This window comes from Hypanus sabinus, chromosome 2, assembly GCF_030144855.1.
Source record: "Hypanus sabinus isolate sHypSab1 chromosome 2, sHypSab1.hap1, whole genome shotgun sequence".
Taxonomy (NCBI): domain Eukaryota; kingdom Metazoa; phylum Chordata; class Chondrichthyes; order Myliobatiformes; family Dasyatidae; genus Hypanus; species Hypanus sabinus.
Genome location: NC_082707.1, coordinates 160,158,620 through 160,180,052, shown reverse-complemented (window position 1 = coordinate 160,180,052; position 21,433 = coordinate 160,158,620). Strand labels below are relative to the sequence as shown.

The 21,433-nt window shown below is 40.2% G+C and overlaps 1 protein-coding gene across 6 annotated transcripts in view; it reads right to left on the bottom strand.

Moving 5' to 3' along the window:
* fermt2 (FERM domain containing kindlin 2) overlaps positions 1-21,433 on the bottom strand; it is a 147,034-nt gene that overhangs the window by 38,799 nt on the left and 86,802 nt on the right. For 4 of the 6 annotated variants that reach the window (XM_059957874.1, XM_059957831.1, XM_059957849.1 and 1 more), the window contains exons 5-8: positions 16,006-16,038; positions 15,589-15,814; positions 15,387-15,489; positions 14,438-14,545 (exon numbers count right to left, since the gene is read on the bottom strand). In XM_059957874.1, coding sequence (XP_059813857.1) covers positions 14,438-14,545; positions 15,387-15,489; positions 15,589-15,814; positions 16,006-16,038 — 470 coding nt within the window. The remainder of the gene's footprint in view (positions 1-14,437; positions 14,546-15,386; positions 15,490-15,588; positions 15,815-16,005; positions 16,039-21,433) is intronic. The other 2 variants (XM_059957859.1, XM_059957866.1) reach the window with 1 other exon arrangement.

Below are 21,433 nucleotides of genomic sequence, written 5' to 3'. Positions count from 1 at the left end.
ATTTCTTGCAACCAGAGATGCTAGAGAGCAGAACACAACTCTAGTGCAGTCTATGAACTGGATTAACACTATACAATAAAGTTCCACTGGATCCAACCAGTATGTCAGATTAAAGTTCACTCAAAGGTTTCAACCAACTTGCTATGATCAGTTAACTTTAGTTGATCTGCTTGGGGGCATTTTCTCCCTTAAGCATTACAGCTAAGCAGTACAAGAGCATAAGTTTATATACAGAAATTCTGCATTGACAAATAGTAGTGTGCAGTGAAGATTGCAAGAGCCAGAAAATGAGGGATCTAATGTAAGTTTAGATTTTCAGTAGTAACCTGGAATTACAATTATCAAGTCTACTTCACAACTCCTGAATAATCCACTCCAAAGTCCAAGGTTCCTGGGTAGTTGAAGAGTTTACTCATTGGCTGTAAATATATTCAATGATTCCACAGATACTAGAGTGGAATATTTCAGAAGGTTTCCAACCTCAAAGTAGAAATTTCTCATCCCTGTTTTAAATGGGCATCCTCTCGTTCTGAAACCATGCCTCCTAGTTCTAGATATAGGTCAAAAACAGACCCCAGCCTTTTATGTCAAAAATGACCCATATACAGTGGCATGCAAAAATTTTGGCACCCCTGGTCAAAATTTCTGTTACTATGAATAGCTAAGCGAGTAAAAGATGACCTGATTTCCAAAGGCATAAAGTTAAAGGTGATATATTTCTTTAATATTTTAAGCAAGATTATTTTTTTTTTATTTCCATCTTTTAGTTTCAAATTAACAAAAAAGGAAAAGGGCTTGAAGCAAAAGTTTGGGCACCCTGCATGGTCAGAAGGTTGTAACACCCCCTTTGGAACTATCACAGCTTGTAAACACTTTCTGTAGCCAGTTAAGAGTCTTTCAATTCTCGTTTGGGGGATTTTCACTCATTCTTCCTTGCAAAAGGCTTCCAGTTTTGTGAGATTCTTGGGCCGTCTTGTATGCACTGCTCTTTTGAGGTCTATTCACAGATTTTCGATGATGTTTAGGTCGGGGGACTGTGAGGGCCATGGCAAAACCTTCAGCTTGTGCCTCTTGAGGTAGTCCATTGTGGATTTTGAGGTGTGTTTAGGATCATTATCCTGTTGTAGAAGCCATCCTCTTTTCATCTTCAGCTTTTTAAAAAAAAACAGACGATGTGATGTTTGCTTCCAGAATTTGCTGGTATTTAATTGAATTAATTCTTCCCTCTACCAGTGAAATGTTCCCCGTGCCACTGGCTGCAACACAAGCTCAAAGCATGATCGATCCACCCCCATGGTTAACAGTTGGAGAGGTGTTCTTTTCATGAAATTCTGCACACTTTTTTCTCCAAACATACCTTTGCTCATTGCGGCCAAAAAGTTCTATTTTAACTTCATTTGTCCACAGGACTTGTTTCCAAAATGCATCAGGCTTGCTTAGATTTTCCTTTGCAAACTTCTGACGCTGAATTCTGTGCTGAGGACGCAGGAAAGGTTTTCTTCTGATGACTCTTCCACAAAGGTCATATTTGTGCAGGTGCCGTTGCACAGTAGAACAGTGAGTGCACCACCACTCCAGAGTCTGCTAAATCTTCCTGAAGGTCTTTTGTAGTCAAATGGGGGTTCTGATTTGCCTTCCTAGCAATCCTACGAGCAGTTCTCTCGGAAAGTTTTCTTGGTTTTCCAGACCTCAACTTGACCTCCACCGTTCCTGTTAATTGCCATTTCTTAATTACGTTACGAACTTAGGAAACGGCTACCTGAAAACGCTTTGCTATCTTCTTTTAGCCTTCTCCTGCTTTGTGGGCATCATTTATTTTAATTTTCGGAGTGCTAGGCAGCTGCTTAGAGGAGCCCACGGCTGCTAATTGTTGGGACAAGGTTTGAGGAGTCAGGGTATTTATAAAGCTTTGAAATTTGTATCACCTGGCCTTTCCTAACGATGACTGTGAACAAGCCATAGCCCTAACAAACTAATTAAGGTCTGAGACCTTGGTAAAAGTTACCTGAGAGCTCAAATCTCTTGGGGTGCCCAAACTTTTGCATGGTGTTCCTTTCCTTTTTTCCCCCCACTCTAAACTTGTAGAAAACAAAAATAATACACTAATCTTGCTTAAAATGTTGAAAAGAATGTTTCATCTTTAACTTTATGACTTTTGGAGATCAGTTCATCTTCTACTCACTTAACTATTCACAGTAACAGAAATTTGACCAGGTGTGCCCAGACTTTTGCATGCCACTGTATATGGAGTTGTGTTCGTTAGATATTACTCGACCAATGTATCAAGCTTCCCCTCAGTAAGCTTCTTTCTTCTTGCAATAACCTTTTACATGGCACCTTGTCAAATCCTGTTTGGAAATCCAAATTGAACATAGCTGCAAGTTACCCTTATTCACCACACTAGTAACATCCTGATAAGAATAAATCTGTCAAACTATATTACCCTTGCATAAAGCCCATGACAATTTTGTTGAATTATCTTATGATTTTCTAAATGTCCTGTTATTATTTCCTAAGAATGGATTGCCACGATCAGATGATAGGTTAGCCAGCTCATAGAAGTGCTTTTGGTTTCCCTCCTGTCTTGCACTTCATTTGCAACTTTATATTCTGTGGGGAACTTTGTAGTAACTTGTGAATTTTGGAAAATCATCACCAAAGTATCCACCATTTCTGCTCTTAGATTCTAGGATATAAGACATTGGATTGGCCAGTCTTTAATCCCATTTGTTTATAAGTTATTTAATGATAATGGTTATTTTAAGTTCCTTATTCCATTTTGTCGTGATCATCTAGTTATTGAGACCATTTCATCATCTGCTGTGAAGGAAAATAGAAAATATTTGTTCAATGTCTTTGCCTTTTGCTCACTTCTCAATGGCTCAGTTGTCTCCTCATTTTCTGTCTTAACAATTCCTTTCATATACAGTACATTGCTTGCCGTTTCTCTATTATCTAGCTAGTTATCCAATGCTTGATTTTAGCATTTTCCCAATCCCCCATCCTACCAATAATCTTTTTATCATTACATATGTTTCCTTTCAATTGAAATTATGCTTCAGTTTGTCCAGGATGGATCATCTTTTCCTCAAATTAAAGTATGTTGAGAGTTATGCATATAAGATCTTATTCAAATTGGGTTTGCAATATTTTTATTCTAGTAATGAAAGAAGTGCAATTTACGGTCATCTATTTCATCCTCCTATACTACCAAATCTCCATTTTGAACTCCAATGACTCCTCTGATCAAAAAATGTCATATAAAAGGTGCATTTACTGCATATTTACTCAGTGACTAATTTATTAGGTGGCTTCTGAGTTATGTTGGTGGTCTTCTGCTGCTGTAGTCCATCCATTTTGAGTTTTGCTGTGTTGTGCATTCGCAGATTCTTCTCGGCACACCACTGTTGCCTTCCTGTCACCTTGAATCAGCCATTCTCCTCTGACCTCTCGCATTAATAAGGCATATTTACCCACAAAACAGTTGCTCACAATTTTTTGTTTTTTTTTTGTTTCTCACATCATTCTCTGCAAACTCTAGAGACTGTTGTGTGTAAAAATACTAGGACAGCAGTTTGTGAGATTCTCAAACCACCTGCCACCCCCCCCCCCCCCCACCCCGTCCAGCACCAATTATCATTCCATGGTCAAAGTCACTCAGATCTCATTTCTTCCCCGTTCTGATGTTTGGTATTTCACATTCCATATCCAAATTTGTCCTAAAGTGTCAAGATTATGCATCACAAAATACACTGGGTTTCTAAGATGAACTGAACACCAATATTCAATGCCCGAATATTTTGATGGGCTGAATGGCCTAATTCTGCCTCTATGTCTTCTGGTCTAAACTGATACCCTCAATAAAATACTATGCCAAGTGTTGAAATCTGCTCATTTCCATAAAATAAGATGCTTGGGACCTCAAATCTTTTGTCACCAAGGAAAAAAAAACAAGTGTCACACATACAAATCAGGCAGCAAATAGGAAAATGAATAAACTGTTGATGATTCGGGCAGAGTCTCTTCATCAGGACTAGTAAGGAAAGGGGAAGAAGGCAGAATAAGATGGTGGGGAGGGATGGAATACAAGCTCAGTGATAGATGGTCAGGTGGCTGGGGGAGGAGTGTAGGGTAAGAAGCTGAGATAGGTGGAAAAGGTCAAGGGCTGGAGAATAAGGACTCTGATAGAAGATGAGAGTGGACCATGGGCGAAAGGGAAGGAAGAAGGGCACCTGTGGGAGGTAAAGAAACACAAAGACAAAAAAATCCAGATTTCTCTTTTGGTCGATAAAACCCTTAATAGTAGATGCACACAGCGCTTAACATTTGTTTCAACATCTGTCAATAATTAAAGCTTTTGACAACTGAGAACATAGATCGAAGGAAGAATGCAAGGTGAGGGGTGTGGTGGCAGGACAGGATTTGCAATCATTGATGTGGAAAACACAGCTACAAAATGCTATTTACTTGTCAATAAATGCATAGAAGCAACCTGTAAATTGGCATCATATTTTCTCAGAATGCTGAGACACACAAAAATGACAAAAAGTGCTTTAGTAGGCGTCGAAACAATCGTTTGCATTTCTAATACTGAATGGCTGAATACAAAGTCAAATGAGGGAAACAAAATTGCAGCATCTTTAAAAATCATTAAAATTATCATTTGGACTGAACTGCAAAGAGAATGGTTTTATTTAAGTTCTACTACGTGTCTAGTTACTATAACATGTGCTTATTGTTCTCTATGGTTGGCAATAAACTACTGCATCATCATAGTCAATGGCAGAGAACCATGGTGAAGGATACATTGGTTAAAAAGAAACTCACTTCATTAAAGTTGGCATTCTGGGTCTGAACCAACAACGAGCACAGAACAATTAAATTTGAACAACACAGATGGCACATACACACACAAACAAAACCAAAATCTGATCTAGGTTTGGTCACTTTCTTTTCCCCTCCCAGGGTGCTTCACTGTTTTGCAAAACAAAGCAAGTGCAGTCAGTGAAGCACCCTCTTGGATACAGAGGTAAATGAAGAATCTGTTTACCTGTCCTGATGTATAAAACCAAGCGAAGGGAAGCCAAGCTCTCTGTTCTGAGTTCACTCCACTACCATTCAATATTTATCAAAAAAAATGATCAACCAGTTACACATTCTCTCTGTGTTGCCCAACTAGCCAATTCAATTGCCTTCAATAGTGCCTACAATGTTAACAGAACTAATTGACTGCATTTTGAAACAACCAGTGGATCTTCATGTCATAAACAGAGAACTACATTTAGTTGAATAACCACAGTACCCCCTGACTACTTTGATCTACTGAACTGGGTGAAGCTTCCAAGCTGACTGGTAGCACTTACATCTACCATAATGACGTGGTTGGAGATGTTGGTCATGGCTAGAATTAACTTTAGCTTGAACAAGGACCTGGACCCAATCACCGCAACAGCTCCACAGAGGACACAAGCTTACTGGCTTTCCACTATGCATGGAGCACCGAGTTTTCAGCAAAACCTGCCAGGCTGCTGTGTACTGATTACAGCTCAGCATTCTGCACCATCATCCCCTCAGTACCAGTCAATAAGCATCAAAACCTGTACCTCTGTCCCTCACTCTGCAACTGCACCCATTACGTACTCAGCGGCAGACCAGTTAGTATTGATCTGTAATAACATCTCCTCCTCACTAAGGATCGCACAGGGGCACCTCAAGGGTGCATGATTACTGCACTGTTCGGCTCTCTTTACATTCATGACGGTGTCTTCTCATTACTACCGCCAGGGAGGGGAAACCGAACCCTACATTCAATGATTTAGGATCAGCTTCCTGTCTCCATAACAGGAAATAGACTTCCTCTTGTCTTTACTTACTAGCCTCCATATCCTAGTACTGAACACAAGTGGGACAAGTACTGTACTTGCCCCTATACCACCATTCAGAGCCCAAAATAGTCCTTCCCAAATGAGAAGACACTTTACCTGTGATCTGTTAGGGTCATCTTCTGTATCTGGCGCTCCTACTGTAGCCTCCTCTACATCAGCGAGACCTGACGTAGATTGGGGGACCACTTCAACAAGCACCTTCTCTCCATCTGCCACAAAAGGATGATTTCCTGGTAGCCACCTATTTCAACTTGATTTCCCATTTTGACATGTTGGTTCACGGTCTCCTCTACTGCCGCAGTAAGGCCATTCTCAGGTTGGAGGAGCAACACCTCATACTCTGTCTGGGCAGCTTCCACCCTGATGGCATGAACATCAATTTCTCCAGCTTTTGGCAATTTCTTTCCCCTCCCCTTTCTCTTACTTTCCATTCCCCATACCAGTTCCCCTTTCAGCCTTCTCTTCACCGCACCCACCCATCACCTCTCTCTGGTGCCTCTCCTCCTTTTTCCCATGATCCACTCTCCGCTCTTAATGGATACCTTCTTTTCAGCCCTTTACCCCTTCTATCACCTCCCAGCTTCTCAATTCACCTTCCCTCCCCCACCCAGCCATCATCTGGTTTCACCCATTACCTGCCAGCTTGTACTCCTTTCCCTCACCGCCTTATTATTCTGGTTGCTTTCCCCTTCCTTTCCAGTCCTAACAAAGGCTCTCAGACTGAAATGTCAATTGACTACTCTTCTCCATTGAGGCTGTCTGATCTGCTGAGTTCCTGCAGTACTTAATGTGTTGCCGCTTCTTTCCCTCTTTCATCGGATTTCTGAATAGTCCATGAACACTACCTCTTTTCTCCCCCACTCATTTGTACCTTAGAGTAATTATGTACATTTGAAATGTATTGCTGCCGCATTGTAACTGAGCCTGACTACCTAGGCGAGCCCAAAAGAACCAAGTTATGACTGACTTTGGGTTAAAAGGAATTAACAGTGGGCTAGGGATGGAGGATAGCTCCTGAATATAAGCACTAGTGTTTAACTTTGGAGATGATTGGGCTGCCTGTATACATGTCCGAAGCTCAAAGTGAATTTATTATCAAAGTACATATACGTCACCATATACAACCCTGAAATCCATTTTCTTGCGGGCATACTCAATAAATCAATAACAGAATAATAACAATAGAATCAACAAAAGACTGCACCAATTTGGGCATTCAACCAGTGTGCAAATACAAAAAAAGGGAATAATAATAAGTAAGTAACTGGGAAATTGCAGGAAACACAAGAAGAAGTTCCAAAATACAGGTTCAGTGGAGCCTGACAAGAGTTTGACTGGAAAGAAGGCTCAGGTCCAATGCAGTATATAAAAGTACACAGATTTAGACTGCGTTCAGATTAACTAGTATAGTATTGGTTTAATTTTACACCTGAGTGACTGCTACACTTAGCAATTTCCTAGTCTCAAAAATCAGATATTGGGTAGGATGTCTTTGTCCTCAATGCTGTGATTTTCTTAAACCTTTGAGGCTGGCATGCATCTTTCCTCTTGCTCCTAACCACAAAGATTTATGGCTTATTGTGTCTGCTGCACCTGATAGCAAACAGAAAAAAACTCTAATTGCTTACCGAGGGAAAGAATATTGCTCCCACCCACCAATAAACATCACACCAGCAATAAACCGCAACCATGCAGGATTAACACCTGAATTTATTTTGATTTAAGAGTGCTGCACGTGGCTTTAAAACTGCTGTATAAACTAAAACCAAATTCTATTTGTTTGAATTGAACTGAATATGCATTAGACTGACACCATGAATCAATGCCTAAAAATGGAAGAGAAAAAAATACGTTTGTAATTTTTAAAACTGGATAAATTTTATGGAGTCACGGGGGCAAGATATTGAATTTCTCTTTCAAATTTACTACGAACTTTCAGTTCAAGTCCACTTTCCAATTTTATCCCTTCATCAAAATAGAATGTGTTACTGGATCACCAGGAGACAAATTTAACCAGCAACTATAACTTTGTACCCTTTGGAAAATCAAGACCCTAACAATGCAAGAATAACTGAATATTCACACAACATTGGGAAAATAATTTAAATGTTCTGAATTATTTGCTAAAATGTTCTACAAAAGATGGTGATATTAAACATCACAATTTGTAGAGGTTAAGCAGTAGGTAGCTTATATTTTAAAGTACAAATCTTTAAATGGAAATTGAAAATGTAATGGATTAAATGTTCAAGCCAAATAAAATCACTGCAGTGAACTATTTATATTCAGTGACTCAATGGCAAGCATGTGTACTTGAAAATCTACCAAGAAAAACAGATCTGGAGAAGTTCCTTTCTTCCTCCAGTTTGCTCAGACAAAATGAATTGTTCATTTTATATTTCCTCTGAAAACACAAAGCTAAGTTACTGCAGTATACAACCAGTTCAGGTCTAGCAGAGTAAGTTGCAGCAGCAGCACGTGACTCAGAGTGGCCCTCAGCATTGAACGTCTTCAACGTTGTCTTACAATGTGACTTTGACTATTTCTGGTCAATGTCTCCATTGCTGTGAACTGGCCACCTCTTCCCAGACAAAACCACCACTGCACCCTCCAGAAACAATTCACTGCTCCCCATTTTAAGTTCTCCCCACCCCTATCCTACAAAAGATGACAGCAATGGTGTGGACCATGGGAAAGAGAAGCAACTGCCAAACATTTGTGGCTGTGATTCTGACAGGAGCAGCAGTTTTGCAAAGAGCTACCAAGCAGGAAAATATGCATCATCCACCCCCCTGCTCCTCAAGGGAGCCAGAGGAAGGGAGTCATTTCCACTGCTCACTCTGTTCAGTTATCTGCTTCAAAACAAAGTATGAAGACAGGACCTCCTTGGTCATGGATGGAGTGGTGGATGCCAGGAGGTGGTACATTAGTTTCATATGAGGCTGAAAGACTTTAGAAAGATATGGCAAGGATGGGGGGGAGAAACCTACTTTGTCAGTAGAAATGCACAGCCAGTGCTGTTTTTGAAGGGAACTATTTTCTCTTCAGTGTATTCGAATCTGAGCTGTGGTGGTCCCAGTGTTCCAGAGTTTCAGAGATGATCCTCGTGGATTCCTGGAGATGGGTAACTACTGCTCCTGAACCAAGTTTCAAAATGGTAAATGGAGAAAAAACAATGGATGCAGATTCAAAGTGAGGGGCATCATGCAAGGAAGACAAATTTTCATTGCTTAGCAAAGCATAGACTGGAAATGACTGGATCTGACTGCATGCAGTGGTGGTGGAAACACAAAGCACAATCAGAATCAGGTTTATTATCACCAGCAGGTGTCGTGAAATTTGTTAACTTAACAGCAGCAGTTCAATGCAATACATAGTGTAAAAGAAAATAAATAAGTAACTTACATACTGAATAGATTAAAAACCATTCCTAAACAGAAATTGTATATATTAAAGAAGTGAGGTGGTGTTCACGGGTTCAATGTCCATTTAGGAGTCGGATGGCAGAGGGGAAGAAGCTGTTCCTGAATCACTGAGTGTGTGCCTTCAGGCTTCTGTACCTCCTAGCTGATGGCATTTGAAAAAGAATTGGACTGGCACTGGAGGAAAAGGTAAGCTTCAGGATGATAGAGAAGTTAAGGAAGGGGCAATGCAGTGGCTGGAGGGTATGAGAGTGACTCTTAATTGCTATGCAAGTCCAGGGATTGACTGGTTTACACTTCCATTCTGTGTAATTGTCCTCACATCATCAAAGAATGGAAACCCAAGCAAAGCACACAAGGTGCTGGAGATGACCTTCTCCAAAAGGGATCCCAACCAGCACCCCCCCCAACCTCCTGCCAAAAATCTTCAAACATTCAATAGCAGTACATGAATGACCAGGGGATTACTGCTGACCAAAAGCCAGACTATACCGGTATAAATAGTGACCATGCAAGAAAATGTGATTCCTGCAACAAGTGGCTCATCTTCCAACTCACCAAAATATTTCTAATCTCAAAAAGGACAACTATACTATGACCGAATGCTCTCTGCTTAGCATAATAATAAACTATAATAGCATAATAGTAAACTATTTAAGAACTTTTTAAAAGCTATTTATTAATGCTTTTTGGGAGGATGATTTTAGATGCATATCATATTTATACTGAGTTAAATACTGTATGTAATTAGTTTTGCTACAATAAGTGTATGGGACACTGGAAAAATGTTGAATTTCCCCTTGGGGATGAATAAAGTATCTATCTATCTATCTAATAAGAGCTTCTCCAACAAGACTCAGGACACAGGAGTCCACTTGAATGGCACACAGTAGCTGTGGATCGCACGGCCTTCAAAGTGAAACATAACGGTCTACTTTTAGTCGTCAGCTGCCAAGGCATCTGCCCCCCACCTCTCCCCCTCACCCCCACGGTGGCCCATGTCTTGCAAATATGCCCTCATTTCTTCACCCCCGCTGTAGTCAGGTCCTGGAACTCATTCTCAGGAGCTCTGTGGGAACTGCAATTCAGGACACCAGCTCACTGGCAATTTAAAGTAATTAAGTATGAGTTTTGCCTGCAATTCCTTATCATTCACACTAAAAGTTAACTGGGAGGAATAAATGACTGTTTTTTTCAGAAATTCACATGAAAATGTATACAGCCAAAATTTAATAGCAAAGGAATGACAAGGCCAATATGGACTAGAGAGAGCCACTAGCTGTGTGCTTTGCATACACTTAAAAATATTGAATTGTGGTTAACACAACAAGGCTTCAGAGTACAATAGTTCCCTGAATCCAAAGCATTCCAATCTTCCAGCCATTCAGCAGCTTAAGTAGGACGTTGAAACAAAGTTGAAATCATGCCCCCCTCCACCATCCCCTAACCAAACCCTCCCCTTCACAAAAATTCTTTCAAAGATTTTAAGACAGGGAAAACAGAAATTGTGTTGTGGCTGAAAAGAAAGAAAAGAAACCAGTATGGTCGGCCTTCCTTATCCACGGGGGATTGGTTCCAGGACCCCCGTGGATACGAAAACTCGTAGATGCTCAAGTCCCTTATTCAACCTGTCTCAGTGCGGTGGACATTAGGACCCAGCGGCAGAACTCTGAATCCACAGTGTTTCTGTTCACGAAAGTAATCACGATCGCGATTGAAAATAAAGTGGAAATAATAAAGCAATCGGAAAGAGGTGAAATTGGAAAAGCGTTAGGCTACAGTCGGTCAATGATCGGAACAATTTTAAAGGATAAAGTGAGAAAGGCTCTGCCCCGATGAAAGCTACAATTATTACTAAGCAATGCAGTGGCTTAATTATTGGGTTTTGGGGTTTTGGGTTTTTGATCCTCCACGTCAACCCGGCACGGTGGAGAGCGAACTCGGTAGCAGTCTGTCACTGGATTGAACTCGGGAAGAAGATCCCGAGCCCGGCGCTGAAACATACATTCTTAAATGTTTTATATGCATAGAAAGGTAAAATATATACTATATACTAAGGCTACATCCACACTAGACCGGATAATTTTGAAAACGCCGGTTTTGTGTAAAAACGATAGGCGTCTACACTATGCATTTAAAAAAATATCTCCGTCCACATTGAAACAGAGATCTTGTCAAATTTTGTCCTACTGCGCATGCGCAGGACACATCTACCAAAAACAAGCGGCATGTTTGGTGTTGAGTCTCGCTGTTGGCTCTCGCGCAGGAAGATTTAAAAGTAAAAAAGAAACAAATACTGAAGCGTATGGAGGCAACCTTCAGGGAGTTCACGGACTGTATGACCTGGCTGATAATGAACATTGAAAAACTGACTAACTCTGTTGCATTAATAAAGCACCTTGTTAAATGTGTAAAACATGTCTGCATCAGTATTATCTTGTATTTCCCTACAATATTACATTAGGCTGTTACGCATCTATTGTTAGCGAAGTACTTGCATAAATAGGTAAACCACCTTCATACGAGCAAGGACAGAAAACAGGGCAAAGTGAGTATACTTATTTATTCAGCAAACGCGAGAAAATCTGCAGATGCTGGAAATTCAAACAACAATGAAGGGTCTCGGCCCGAAACGTCGACAGTGCTTCTCCCTATAGATGCTGCCTGGCCTGCTGTGTTCCACCAGCATTTTGTGTGTGTTGATACTTATTTATTCAGTAAGTTATGGGTCAAAGTATTTGGTGAGTACATTTCTAACTCTCTGGCTTCAGTCTCGTTGCCGACTGTTTTGAAATTGTTAGGTTGCGTTCAAGAAAACAATGAAATAGTGCACTGCCGTCTGACAGCGTTTTCAGAAGTCTCTGGTTACCCCGTTCACACTGATCCGCTTGAGTAGCGTTTTCAAAAGTACCCACCCTGGAAAGCGTTTCTGAAAAGCTCCGGTTTCGAGGGATGAAAACACCGTTGTAGTGTGGATGGAAGGTAAAAACGAAGAGAAAAAGCTTCGGTTATGGATTTTTCCGGCGTAGCTTGGACGTAGCCTAAGACAAATGTTTGACTAACTGACGCTAAATAATACTGGATGTACCTGCTCCGACTTACTGAGTATAAGAGAACTTCCGATTTTTTTCGATCCCAATCCACGATAACCCATGCACATCCTCCCGTATATTTTAAATCATCTCTAGATTACTTATATTACCTAATACAATGTGAATGTTATGTAAAATAGTTGTTATACTGCATTGTTTAGGGAATAATGACAAGAAAATAAAGTCTGTACATGCTTGAATAACAAGTGCTGGAAGAGCACTTCCGGGTTTTCGCGATTCGTGGTTAGTTGAATTCGTGCACGTGGAATTCGCAGATAAGGAGGGCCGACTGTATTTATTTCCCCAGGGTGCCTGACATTCAGTTCCAGTAATACCCCCCAACACCTCACACTATTTTGGATCTCTAGATCCATCTTTCCAGACAATGTAAAGGGAATCAATGGTTATGAAGTTTCCAGTCTGGAACCACAAACTACTCTTGCTGAGGTTCTGTTCTTCAGCCTACGAGGGGCACAGTTCTAAGTGAGGTTTCAACAGCAACAACACCATATCAACATGTGCCCCCATGTTAAATCTGCGACTGATCTAATGCTACTTTCCAACAGGAGCTTAGGATACAGGCAAAAGGCAGATACTTGGATTTGGAACATTATCAGCCATAACTCACTGATGCTGGAAAGTAAGGCTGCAGCTGGTAGGCAAGTGCCAGCAGCGCAGTGTAAAGGCCACCAGCATTTAGTCCCAATCAGTACAAGAAATTCAAGGCTTCTGACAAACTGGCAGAAACCCACTACCATATATCACTGGCTGTGTTCTGACTCGGGATTTAACTTGAGAGCACAACGGCAGAGCACAATCATGGTATTATGCTGGGAAATCTGCTCACCAAGAAACAGGGACACTATTCATTTGAATGGGGCCAGTGGGGAGGGGGGGGGGAGGGAGGGCGGCGGCCAGTGAAGGGCTGTAATTGCGAAGGATATCACAACTAATATAGGTTTGAATTAATTTTTAAAGCACCCTTAAACAATAGAAAAGGTCTAAGTGCTTAACTTATTTACTACTTTTAATTAAAAAAAGAGAGAATTTAAAAAAACCCTATTTATTGGATTTGAATGTCTATGAATGCCCTTGATGACTACAGAAGTCTGAGGGCATAATTTTGTTGGCCAAGTGCATTTCTCAGCTCTCTCATGGGTAGAGCTTCTACCAAGCCTCACAGTTTTGAACTGGGTATGACAACAGCAAGGAGACAGCAACAAAATAGAAACACCTTCAGTCAGGACCAATGCTGTTGAGCTTGAGCACTTCACCGTTGCCAAGTTCCGGCCATGGTCTCTGTTTAGGTTACAGATATAGTTGGGGCTATATTGGTGACCCTTTCCTCATTTACTTCCCCCTCCCAAAATTGAAGGAAAACTAAATCATAAATACAAGGCGTGGTTACGATGATTGGAGCATCAAATTTACTAGCAATAAGCAGAAAACGCTGTTTATTTTTATTTCTGCAGAGATTAATTGAGGAGATAAACACAGTCACCAATGGTGTGGTAATGGCAGCTTGCCCTGGAATTATGAATATAGTCTTTGGATCAGACCTTAAATGGTAAACAATTTGATAGTTAAATGGATATTGCCAGCCTAGAAATTGTGTCATATGTGTATTCCTGCATATACTTAAAAACAGAGCTAGGGAATCACATCGATCAGTTTCTCATCTGAAAGCTTAATAAGGTAGATTCACAACACACGGTGCCCCAGACACCCACTCTCTCTCACACACATTAAAATAGTAAACTTATGTCATGCTGCGATGTGTTTGCTCAAAAATACCTTGATGGAACATGTGAAATTGTCCATAGGCATTCTAGGCACAATGCCCACCTCCCCCACCCCCGAGCAGCCACATGACATCATGCAGCTTAAATGCTCAGAGGCTGTTTATAGCTGTTGAAACGAGGATGAGGATTTTAACAAGCACATCTCTACCAAAATATTTAAAACTGTTCCCTCAAACTATCTGAAATTGCATTATTAGACGTAAAATTTAATCAAAAGTTCTGAAGTATTTACTTACTTGCAAAGCTGCAAACATCATCATTTCCTCCTCTGTGCACTCGATTTCTTCTAGAAGGATTGACCATTTAGCTTGTTCAAAAAGCTGATTGATTCTCACTGCATCATACTGCAATTTCAAAGAAAAACAAAACTTTAACAATTAGCATATCTTGTCCAAATGTGTACTCTTGCGTGCCAGCTAAATAACTCTGTAACTTCTTTATTATTAAGGTTTCTGTGGTTAAAATATTCATACTACTTCAGTTACGAACAACAAAAACCATGGCATTCCAAGTTGTGTTTTGTATGGGAATTGGATTATTATTCAGTAAAATAACTCAAGTCAAACATTGCCCTGTAATTTTGAGGATCTATATTCAAATTCTCTATTTCTGTTATAACCCGTGAAAGGTTATAGCAAAAAAAATTGAGAAAACTACAAGGGTTTAGATAAAACAAATTCATCTCTGTAATGAATCTGTAATCTGCATGCCCTGCATATGACAGAAATGTATTCTTGCTTTCTATTCTGCCATGATTAAATATTTCATGAAAACAGTAACATGCTTGGAAGACAACTAAAACACAAAAGTAGGTCTGATGACAATAACTCAAATTCTCTCTCCCTCGCCCACAGATGCTTTTCAATCCGTTGAGCTCTGCCAACATTTTATGTTTGTTGCAACAGAAAGATAGAGTGGTTTGATTAGTAATAGAAAATTAATCTGCAACAGTATTGGTTTAATTGTTTTTTGTGCTATGTAGCCAGATGTCTGTCATGGGTTTTAACAGTGATGAAGATTTAATTATACATTTCATTGAAACAAGTGAAGTTAGCATAAATCTAGTTTCGATCAGACTTTCAGTTACATTGAAAATGTACATCACATGTCACTGCCCCATATGAAGCTTTAAAATATTTCTGAAATACATAATAAATGGTCCCTCAATACATTAAAACAACTTACTTTTGGATTTAAATCAAAGAAGCTGTAATATTTGAACCTGAGCAATAATACTTCATTATCTTTTACGTCTTGCTCCATCAGAGACCTTGATGAATCTAGCCATCTACAAGAAAATATACCAAGTTGAAATAAATTGATGCTGGTATGAATTTCATACTTGAAAGAGAACAGAAAAAATACAGAAGGAAATACTGATGCTTACCCTTTATTAATCTTTGCTTTATCGAGTAGTGACTGTGGCTTGAATAGCTGTGCCAAGATATCTGGAGAGGTGATTGGCTGGCTCACAGCAAGAACACTGGGATTGCCTTCTGAGAGAGGGCTGTCACCAAACCAGGCGGAGGTCGGAGAAAGTGGGCTACCATCTCTTGAGTCATAAGTTGGTGTCATTGTTTTGCTGTACAATCCTGGACTTGAGTAAATACTCCCTGATAGAAACAGTATAATATAACTTTCTTCAACTAAATGTCACTTATGTTAGCAAGATGGATAACTGCAGAATTGGAGTTACATACGCAGAACAGGAATATCAAAAATCAAAAAAAAACCAGTATGAATATCCAAGCATGATACAACACTGCATTTTATTATAAAAATCAATGATAAATTGAAAGCTTACCTTTTGACGGACCAATATAAAGAACATCAGAGCCTACAGGAAGAGGAGGAAAAGAGGAAATGAGAAGGACAGGACAGAGCACAGGAAAAGGCAGGGCATAGCGTGGAGTGATTAGGCAGAGCGAAGAGTGAGCAGCAGAGTATGATGACATGCTTAAAGAAATCAGTGACAGCAACAATCACATAAAAAAATTTATTGTGACCCGTCATGGAGCTAGCTGAATTTTAGTACTACTAGTATCAGCATGGGTGCTACACATTTCAAGCAAGCGAATGAAGCAACTGATGAAAAAGAAACTCAATACGTCAAAAGCATTTGAAATTCAAATATTTACTTTTATTCTTCTTAGGCATAATATTTCATTCATCTTAAGATGGCTCTAGATATAACATTCTTCCATATAACTATAATACCTTTAACATTTTCCACCTACTAAATCTTTTTGTTAAGTGAGAAGGGAGAGATTGATTTACAAACTGCGGGTAAATTACAACAGATAAAGTGATTTTTATATTTGCTATGACTTTGCAGTTTTATGCCTAAAAAATCCAAAAAGAGATAATGTTCTTTTAAGACAATTATGGCTGCAATATCAATGCAACAAGTTTCCTTTCTTGTATCATCAAATTACTCAGTAGCCCAATTACAATCTTCTCACCATTTTGTTGATGTTTTGCCATAATTTTTCTAAATTATGTTCTGTAAAGATTCCTATTCCAGTTTTTCTACCAAAATTATATTTCAGTTCACTCCTTCTGGGGATTCCTTAATTTCTAATATGACCAAGAATTTTATATTCCAGAAAAAGCTTAGAAAGTCACTACTGGTGCATCGATCTCACAGGAGAGGTAGGGTCCAGATTAAATAGATGCTGATAAGGAACTCTTTACCTACCTCTTTGAGAAGATAGCTGGGCTTCCAATCAACCTATTTCCAGAAACTGCAATCCTCTTGGTTGAAATATTACAGTAATTTCTCTTTCACTGGTCTAAGATTTTGCATTGCTCTTGATCATTATTGTGCACGAAGGCAAGCAACCATTTCAAAGCAGATATGTAGACTTTTGTGGGGTTCCCACCAGCTGGGTTCTGGACATTTTCTGTTGCCGTCTTTACTGCAAATGGCCTGGTCAGTATTTAAGACTTTAGGGACTCCAGTCATTCAGACACAGGTTTTGACTGAATTCACTTTAGTGGAATCATCCAAGGTACTATTTCCAGTTAAAGTCAATGGGATCACATTCTCCAAAGAACTACTGAATAGGAATTTTTAAAATTGATAGCTCTATGACACCTTTCCAATGCTGCTGTCATTTCCTAAAATTAAATTACATTTTTAATATCCACTGTTACAAATATGAATGAATTCAACTTTAATTCACCGATTGTACTGACTGTAACACAAGTGGCTCATTAGCAAGTGTTCTTGAGTGGCAAGTAGTGCTCTCTTCACACAACTGCGAAACAAGGATCCATTTGGAGGAATCTTTCAACCATTTTCCTGGACACTCAAATGACAATTGCCATCATCAGCCATGAATTTGACCTCCTCCCCCACCACCCCATCCCAGCCTACTCCAACATCTGAAACCACATCAATGACCAAATGCTTAACGGCAAGTTCTTGGTAAACTCAGTGACTGCTGCAACATGTCAGAGGATTCTATGGCAATGGCTGATCACCTGGCTTCCCCAAGATACTTTACATCTATAAAACAGAAACCAGAAACTTGAAAAAAATACTACAAATAACTTGACAAGTATAGTTGCAACATCACAGGCTTGATTTTACCCAGGTCAACATACTCCACTTAACTAATAGCCCATCCATCACCTTGAATATTTCCCCCTTTGGCACTGCCCAGCAGTGCAAACCATTGACAAATTGCAATGCAGAAACATGGCAAGCCTTGTTTGACAACTTCTCCCAAATGCAACTTCCATTACCTTGGACAAGGTCAATAACCTTAGGTGACACGGTTGTGTAGGTAGTTGGCATGGCAGTGTACCGGTTAGCATTAATGCTTTACGGTGCCAGCAATCAGCAATAGCATTCAATTCCCATGTGACAGCATGGGTTTCCTCTGTGTGCTCCGGTTTCCTCCCATATTCCAAACACATGCAGTTAAGGTTAGTAAGTTGTGAGCATGCTGTTTAAAGTGCTCTGGAAGCGTGAAGACACTTGCGGTTGCCCCCAGCACATTGCAAAAGGTGAAGCAAATGATGTTTCTCAATGTATGCTTTGATGAACGTGACAAATAAAGCTGATACTTAAATATTTTTAGCATCTCTTCTAAGTTGAATACTACAGGTGGAACCCGTTTTTCGAACGTTTGCTTTACGACAGCTCACTGTTACGATAGACCTACATTAGTACCTGTTTTCGCTAACCAAAGAGGATTTTAGCATTTACGAAAAAAAGACACCTGTTTTATACGTGTGTTTACCCCGAGAAAGAGTACAATGACCATGAAGCCTTGTGTGGGCAGTTGTGTGCGTATGCATTTATGTATGTATGAGTGTACGTGCGTATGTGTGTACGTGTCAATTTTTCTTTCTCCAATTCAATTTTGGCTCGCTATCTTGCCAATTTTGGTAAGTGAAACTACACCGTACATACAATATTTCTACTTTATATAGGCTGTATATTTATCATATCATTCCTGCTTTTACTACACGTTAGTGTTATTTTAGTTTTTGTGTTATTTGGTATGATTCAGTAGGTTATTTTTTGGGTTTGGGAATGCTCAAAAATTTTTCCCATATAAATTAATGGTAATTGCTTCTTTGCTTTACAACATTTCGGCTTACAAACGGTTTCATAGGAACGCTCTACCTTCAGATAGCGGGGAAAACCTGTACTTCCATTCCAGGAATACTCTCAACAGTGAAACAGCAAATCATCATGATGAGTGTCGAAGTGATCAAACTGACTGATTTCTTGGAGATGCTGTAGATGCTGGAATTTAGAGCCAAAAATGAACCAGATTGGCTTCAGAAACCCAGTCTATTGTGCAGCATCTGTGACAGGGGAAAGGAATTGTCGACATTTTGGATCAAGACCCAGGAGAGGGTTGAATAATTTACATTTTTACTAACAAAGAACTCCCACCCCCACAGAAAACAAAATAAACAGTTAAATTACGATTTAATTAAAATTCGGCTGAGTGATGTCATAACAGCAACCTCCACTCAAAATCAGCCAGACTAAGGAACTTATTATAGACTTCAGTTAAGGGAAACCAGAGGTCCATGAGCAAGTTCTCATAGGATCAGAGGTGGAAAGTGAGAGCAGCTTTAAATTCCTGGGTGTTACTATTCAGAAAGGCCGGTCCTGGTCGCAGTACACAAGTGCAATTGAAAAAGAAACATGGCATTGCTTCTACTTCCTCAGCAGTTCAGCATGATATCTAAAAACTTTGACAAATTTCTATAGAGGTGTAGTGGAGTATACTGACTGGCTGCATCATGGCCTGGTAAGAAAACACCAATAGAAAATCTTAGAAAAGGTAGTGGATTTGGCCCAGTACATCATGGTAAAACCCTCCCAGCCATTGAGCACATCCACATGAAACGCTGCTGCAGGAATGCAGCATCTATCATGAAATTGCCCGACCACCCGGGTCATGCTCTCTTCTCACTGCTGCCATCAGGTAGAAGATACAGGAGACTCACGATAAGCACCACTGGGGACAAGAATAGTTACTACCCCTTACCCATCAGGTTCTCGAATAGAAGGAGAAAATCACACTCACTTGTCCCATCAATGAAGTCTTCCCACAACCAATGATCTCACTTTAAGCACTCTTTATCTCATTAGCTCATGTTCTTGCTATTCATTGCTATTTACTTTTATTTGTATCTACACAGTTTATCTTCTGCACTCTGGTTGACCTTTCATTGATTCTGTTATAGTTACTATTCTATTGATTTGCTGAGAATGCCCACAGGAAAATGAATCTCAGGGCTGTATACGGTGCCATATATGCACTGTACTTTGATAATAAAATTTACTTTGAACTCAAGAGAGGGATAAGTTAGGCAAGATGCGGCAGCATTAGATGGAATGATGCACAGATGAGTTGATGGGCAAATGGAGTCAGTTTGGGGGTCTGGGAAAGGGAAGAAGGGGAGGATGACAAGGACTGGAATGTGATAAATGGGGACAACAAAAGGCTGCGGATTCTGGAATCCGTTACAGAAGGTGACAGAGAATCAGATATTGGAGGGATGATGGGCAGATGGAACCAATTGAGTCATAGAGCCAGAGTCATATGCCATGGAAGCAGGCCCTTTCACCTAACTGTTAACTCCATTTGTCCATGTTTGGGTAATTTTCATCTAAACCTTTCTTACAATCTTTCCAGTAGGTGGGGGGGGGGGGGGGGCAGATCAAATGAAGGTAGAAAGGAACAAATAGGTGTGGATACCTTACTGTCAACTGTTACGCCTGTAGCCCCCTCCTTTGTGAGAATCGCAAGATCACTATTGATTTGGGTCAGGAGACCCAGGAAATGAGAGAGTGACATGTGGAATGTCTCGTTCCCCTGACGATATAAAGCTACGGGACACGGCCATTGTCTCTTGAAGCCGAATTTGTATATTGCCATACCGTGCTACGTGGAAGCCCTCAGGCAAAGTGGGCTGGTTGAGGGAGGGATTGTATCACCCCCAACCTGATTGACATCTGAGATCCTGTGAATCAGGATAAAAGAGGGTCTGTGGGAACAGCCCCTCAGATGCACCAGAAGAAACGCTAGCGATCCTGTAATAGTGGAAGCCATTGGAAGGAGGCCACGTGCGTTCGGTTCCGTTTGCCTGGAACTGGTGGTTTGTACCACGGAACACGGCTTTTAGCTAACAATGGGGAAACTAACTCCCCACGACTCAAAGGATTGGCATCATAAAAGACCTGGGCAAGTTTAACCCGTCTCTTTCTTAAACCCAAAACGCTGCAGCTTGAACGAACTAACAGTGACTTTTATATTTCCATCGGACAATACATTATCCCCTAGACAATGATAGAACTATTTCTTATTGATTATTATTATAATACACGCGCTGTTAGATTTAGTATTGATGACGTATATTATCTATGTTTGCTTTAATCTTATTTTTGTGCCCCTTTATTAATAAATACTGTTAAAAATAGTACCATCAGACTTCAACGGACCTCTCTATCTTTGCTGGTAAGTGACCCAGTTACAGGGTTTCGTATTAAAATTGGGGGCTTGTCTGGGATTTGATACAAAATTGGGAGGCCAGTGAATTGGGCTTGTAAGTCCAAAACTTGGATCTGGTAACACGGGTAGCCAGATGGGAAACCAGCAAAGACGGACGTGGGTGAATTTATAGAAAACCCGACTCTGGAGGCACAAGAGGCGGCCACCAAATCAGACTTGATAAATGTGGCGAAGGGGTTAAACCTC